The following is a 6,000-nucleotide window of genomic DNA, read 5'->3' as shown; positions in this document are numbered from 1 at the left end:
GCTTCAAGGAAGCAAGGGTAAGAAAAGCAAAGCCAAAGGGGAAAGCACCCGGCTGCACCTCTGCTGATTCGGGGCAAACACCCCTGCAGTTGGTTGTGAGATGGACTTCGAGTTAACAGGCATAAAAAGGCAAATCATAGCAATAATAATAATCATACTAACAAGAACAAAAAAATGGAAAATGTGACTATAAAAGATAGTGAAGATAACTAGGAGTTTCCCTCTCCTTTCTGGTGGTGGTGGTGGGAGGGGGGGGTGGGCAATGAGGGAATCAGATTCTATGTCACCTCTGAGAGCAAGGAAATTACAAATTTTCTCTTGTGTTCCACAACGGGATAGGGGTTTGACTTAGAGCCGCGTTGTAACTTGTTCTTCCTGTCCATCACCCCATTTGTGCATGAGCAGGTCGCAAGCCTCTCCCCAAGTTTCAAATACGTCCTCCGAGGAGTCTAAAAGTTTAGAATTTGAGGAGCAGATGCTGGATGCACAGTGGAGAGAGCTAGAACAGGCTAGGGGGCATTCACTGCTCTCAGCAGCGCCCCGGGCTTCACCTAATTCTACCTCACTGAGGTTAATTTCACTTTGAGAGCAGGCCCCTGCTTTCCCTTTCTCCATCTGAGAATATCTGATGTCCTGCCACATATAATGCTGCTGAGCGATGCCATCTGAAATGGTGTACATTGGCTCTGAACTGGGTTCAGACATATGACCGTTAAACTTGGAGAACAGGAGCCCGAGTTTCTTGAGGGAAGGACCCATGAAGGACCGTTTGCTTGATGACTCAGCTTTTGGCTTCCCTTGGGCACCCCCGGCTCTCGGCATGGTTCTGATGAGAGGTGGCCCATGGCAGGCCTTTTTCTTGCAGCCTAAGTTGAAAGAGACACTCTTGGATTTGGCCCGAGCCCCACCACTGCCATCATTGGTATCATCCCTCTGAGAGAGTTCAGTGCTGCTTGTGGAAAAGCTTCTCCTTGAGTGCTTCCTATTTCCTAAGAGGTCAAGTACTTCATATCGAAAGCTGGAGATGTCCTGCTTTAATTCCTAGGGCAAGAGAGAAGACACCTTACATTAAGAAGCTTGGTCTTTAGTTCAAAATAGGCTCATTGGGTGTCCTTTGGAATGTTCCAGGTTTTGCCTAATGGCAAATCACAAAGTACACAGACTACCAGCAAAATCTCACATTATTCCAGCACAAGAAAAACATGTTAATAATTCTGTGGGCAGGGCTGGCCACTGGAAAAATTGTGCAGTTGGCCAAGTTGATTTCAGATGGCCCTTATCAGGAGGACACCAACAGACTTGTCCCTGCTAAAGCGCTAACCTGCAACTAAGGTACTAGCTCTCATCTGCATATAGAAAGACTGTGGAAGATGAAAAAGCTTTTAGGACCCTAAGGAATGAAAGTAGGGAAGTGGAACGTGTCAGGTTAGAGACTGCTCTTTGGGGACGGGGGTCCTGTCCACTCAAGTCCCGAGGAAATGTCATCTTCTTCTTCGTTTTTTTTTTTTTTTAAGATTTTATTTATTTATTTGTCAGAGAGAGAGAGAGAGAGAGCACAAGCAGGGGGAGTGTCAGCCAGAGAGAGAAGCAGGCTTCCCACCTGAGCAAGGAGCCTGATGCGGGACTCGATCCCAGGTCCCTGAGCCGAAGGCAGACGGTTAACTGATTGAGCCACCCAGGTGTCCCCAGGAAATGTCTTCTCTAACTGACGGCCTAGATGCTAGATTGCTCCTTTAAAAGCCACCTTTTAAAAGCTTAAGTTGGATCCTATTGCTCCCCTGCTTAAGACTTTTTAGTAACCTGTCACTGACCTTGGATAAAAGTAGAAATGCCATTCCAAGGGCTACAAGGTCTTTCAAGACCCCGTGTCAGCCCTTCCTACTCTTTCCTCGGGCTCTCTACTGTCCACCTGCATGGACATAGTCTCTCTTGCCTCTGGGTCTTTGCCTGTGCTGTTCTCTCCACTTAGAACACTCTTCTCGGCGATTCTCCTTTATCTGGCTTCTCCTGCAAGCCTCAGCTTAAACACAGCTTCTTCTGTAAAGCTGCCCTGACTCCCCAGATCCCAGTTGTGTCCCTGCTCTCTGTCCCACAGCACCCTGTGTTTATCCTGTCAGAATACTCAGTCATTTGTCACCTTCTCTTGTTGCTGTCTGTGTGTCACTCCATGAGAGTGGGGGCTGGCGATATCTTGCTCATCACTGTACCCCAGCACCCAGTGGGGTGCTTTGCACACAGCAGGCCCTCAATAGATGAGTTATATCTATGGATTAGGATAATGGCCTTTTTTTTTAAATTTTTTTTTAAAGATTTTTATTTATTTATTTGAGAGAGAGAATGAGATAGAGAGCATGAGAGGGGGGAGGGTCAGAGAGAGAAGCAGACTCCCTGCTGATCAGGGAGCCCAACGTGGGACTCGATCCCGGGACTCCAGGATCATGACCTGAGCCGAAGGCAGTCGCTTAACCAACTGAGCCACCCAGGCGCCAGGATAATGGCCTTTTAAAAAAAGATTTATTTATTTATTTGAGGGCGAGAGAGAGAGGTGGGGAGGGGCAGAGGGAAAGGGAGAGAGAAACCCAAGCAGACTGTGCTGAATGTGGAGCCCGACTCAGGGCTCGATCCCATGACCCTGAGATCATGACCTGAGCCAAAACCAATAGTCAGAGGCTCAACCAACTGCGCCACCCAGGCACGGATAATGGCCTTTTTATGTTCCTTAGAAAAGATACATGTGTGGATGCCTGGGTGGCTCAGTCAGTTAAGTGTCTGCTTTCAGCTCAGGTCATGATCCCAGGGTGCTGGGATCGAGTCCCACATCGGGCTCCCTGCTCCGCGGGGAGCCTGCTTCTTCCTCGGCCTGCTTGTGCTTTCTCTCTCTCTCTCTGTCAAATAAATAAATAAAATCTTTTTTTTTAAAGATTTTATTTATTTATTTGACAGAGAGAGACACAGCGAGAGAGGGAACACAAGCAGGGGGAGTGGGCGAGGGAGAAGCAGGCTTCCCGCGGAGCAGGGAGCCCGATGCGGGGCTCGATCCCAGGATCCTGAGATCATGACCTGAGCTGAAGGCAGTCGCTTAACCAACTGAGCCACCCAGGCGCCCAATAAAATCTTTTTTAAAAAAGAAAATATGCATGTGTTCTAAGGTAGGGTTTCTCAATCACTTGACATGTTAGCTGGATGATCTTGGTTGTGTGGGGGGCTGTCCCATGCCTTGTAGGATGTTTAGCAGCAATCTTGATCTCCCCCCACTAGATGTCACTAGCACACACATCCAGTGTGACAACCAAAAATGTCTCCAGACATTGCCAAATGTGCCCTAGGGAACAAAATTGCCCCTGATTGAGAACCACTGTTTTAGGCTAATGCTAGTATTAGGAGAATTTTGATGTTTTGTGGTAGGGTTTGTTAAATCTTAGATTTAATGACGGATTAGTTGGTCTTCATCTTATATCTCTGAAGTAAAGAAGGCCTTCACATTTGCAGGCATCTTCTTTTTGCTTTCTTGCCCCTCACCGTGCATCCTTGCCACAACACTTAAAGCCCTCAATTCCCACACTGGGAGACACCCAGAATATTAAAAGGATGCATAAGGCAAATTTCTTTTGTTCATAAAGCTGATTATGGTGACAGACATTGATGAAATCTCTCCATTAGCTGGATGACAGACCATTCTTTTTTTGAGAGAGAGAACATGAGTGGGCGGGGGGAGGGGCAGAGGGAGAGGGAGAGAGACAAGCAGACTCTCTGCTGAGCGTAGAGCCTGACTCAGAACTCGATCTCACTACCCTGAGACCATGACCTGAGCTGAAATCAAGAGTTGGACGCTTAACCGACTAAGCCACCCAGGTGCCCCAATGACAGACCATTCTAAGAGAACATAAAAATCATAGCTGGTTTTGCTGTATTATAGGCAGTTAAATGATCACCAGAAACCTTGAACCCTGTGAAGATTATAATGCTTAAGAAATGTGAAGTGAGAGGGCGCCTGGGTGGCTCAGTTGGTTAAGCGACTGCCTTCGGCTCAGGTCATGATCCTGGAGTCCCTGGATCAAGTCCCGCATCGGGCTCCCTGCTCGGCAGCGAGCTTGCTTCTTCCTCTGACCCTCCCCTCTCTCATGTGCTCGCGCGCTCTCTCTCTCTCTCATTCTGTCTCAAATAAATAAATAAAATCTTTAAAAAAAAAAAAAAAAAAGAAATGTGAAGTGAGAAATTAAACCACTTCATGATTCAATTACCTTAAAATTTTCTTCTGTTAATCCCTCGTTTGTTTTGGAATTTCTTATCATAGCAGCTACATATCTTTTGACTAAATTCCTGATGACTTCCTGGAAATTAAAAAAAGGGAGGGGCATTCAGTTTTCTTTTCAGGCTCTCAGGAAAATAAGAAACACTGTCAAGAAAAAACATGCTCAGACTGTCTTTGCAATAGGAAATCCTCCCGGGATCCAGTCATTTTCCTCAAAAATCCTGTTCAGTCCATTGGTTAAATGAAGAATGACTGTGTGTCCAAATGTGGTGGCAGAGTGGGCCAGCAAAATCAAATTCATCCAACACGAAACATTTCTGCCCACAAAGAAGGCAAACACAGATTCACATTTACAGAATAATGAGAGTGGAATAATCCTTGGATGGTCATGGACAATACCCTCCCTTTCAGGCTGGATTAAACTTTAACCCTCCTTGTAAGATGAGAGTTGTTCTTCGCTCTTGTAGAATTGATAAAGTCATTCTTTGGTGTCACAAAGTCTGCTGATTTCAATGTCTGCTAATTACATAATCCAGATATTTTTCTTAAAGTCAATGTACACTTCTCCTTTACAGGGATGACCTCTTTTTTTAAAAAAGATTTTATTTATTTTAGAGGGAGAGTGGGGGAGGGACAAAATGACTCCTAAGCAGGCACCCCACTGATCGCATAGCCTGGTGCAGGTACGCAGGGCTGGATCCCACAACCCTGAGATCATGACCTGAGCCGGAATCAAGAGTTGGAAGCCCAACTGACTGAGCCACCCAGGCACCTCAGGATGGCCACTTTTTACTTAGCCTCCTGGGAATGGCACACACGTGGTCACTCTACTTTGTGTCAGTAACGGTGATGATGACAGCTACCACTAAATGTGCCAGGACACACGCGCACACACACACACACACATACACGATCACACACACATGATCACACATGCATGCTCACCACTCGATTCTCACAACAACCCTGTGAGTTAAGTTATATCACCCCCATTTAACAGATGAGGAAACCGAGGCTCAGCAAAGTTAAGTGACTTGTCCGAGGTCACACCAACTGACCAAGAACAATTTTGCTTAGTCACTGGGACGAGCTTTACCTGATAATGTTGATTCTGTATCAGGCTGTCAGCGTGGCGTTCCTGTAATTGAAAATGGACAGAGAGCTCACATCAGTGGTCTCCCAGCAACCCATCCACTCGAATATATTTCTTTATGTTAGGACTGGAGAATAACACAGGAGCTCCTGCCTGACAAACCCCCAGGCCTCTGTAGGTTGGAGTGATTTTATGTTGTTTAATATAGGGACTGTCATGAAGGGTGGGGCAGGGGGGAAGATAGAAAACAGTTTTGTTTAAAAAGAAATGGAATTAGAGGGTATTATGCTAGGCGAAATAAGTCAATCAGAGAAAGACAATTATCATATGATCTCACTGATATGAGGAATTTGAGAAATAAGGCAGAGGATCATAGGGGAAGAGAGGAAAAGATGAAACAAGACGAAGCCAGAGAGGGAGATAAACCGTAAGAGGCTCTTAATTTCAGGAAACAAACTGAGAGTTGCTGGAGTGGAGGGGGGTGGGAGGGATGGGGTGGCTGGGTGATGGACACTGGGGAGGGTATGTGCTATGGTGAGCGCTGTGAATTGTGTAAGACTGATGAATCACAGACCTGCACCCCTGAAACAAATAATACATTATGTTAATAAAAAATAATAATATTTACTGAGCACCTAAAAAAAAAGGAATTTTA

At 45.9% G+C, this 6,000-nt stretch overlaps 1 protein-coding gene across 1 annotated transcript in view; it reads right to left on the bottom strand.

Moving 5' to 3' along the window:
- Nucleotides 1-256: 256 nt before the first annotated feature.
- TRPC5 (transient receptor potential cation channel subfamily C member 5) overlaps nt 257-6,000 on the bottom strand; it is a 126,844-nt gene continuing 121,100 nt past the window's right edge. The window contains exons 8-10 of the mRNA XM_044911780.1: nt 5,349-5,390; nt 4,242-4,331; nt 257-1,041 (exon numbers count right to left, since the gene is read on the bottom strand). Coding sequence (XP_044767715.1) covers nt 349-1,041; nt 4,242-4,331; nt 5,349-5,390 — 825 coding nt within the window. The 3' untranslated portion in view covers nt 257-348. The remainder of the gene's footprint in view (nt 1,042-4,241; nt 4,332-5,348; nt 5,391-6,000) is intronic.

The sequence above is a fragment of the Neomonachus schauinslandi genome, chromosome X (genome assembly GCF_002201575.2).
Source record: "Neomonachus schauinslandi chromosome X, ASM220157v2, whole genome shotgun sequence".
NCBI classification, from domain to species: Eukaryota; Metazoa; Chordata; class Mammalia; order Carnivora; family Phocidae; genus Neomonachus; species Neomonachus schauinslandi.
The sequence above is the reverse complement of the archived record's forward strand: the minus strand, read 5'-3'. Positions and strand labels throughout refer to the sequence as shown.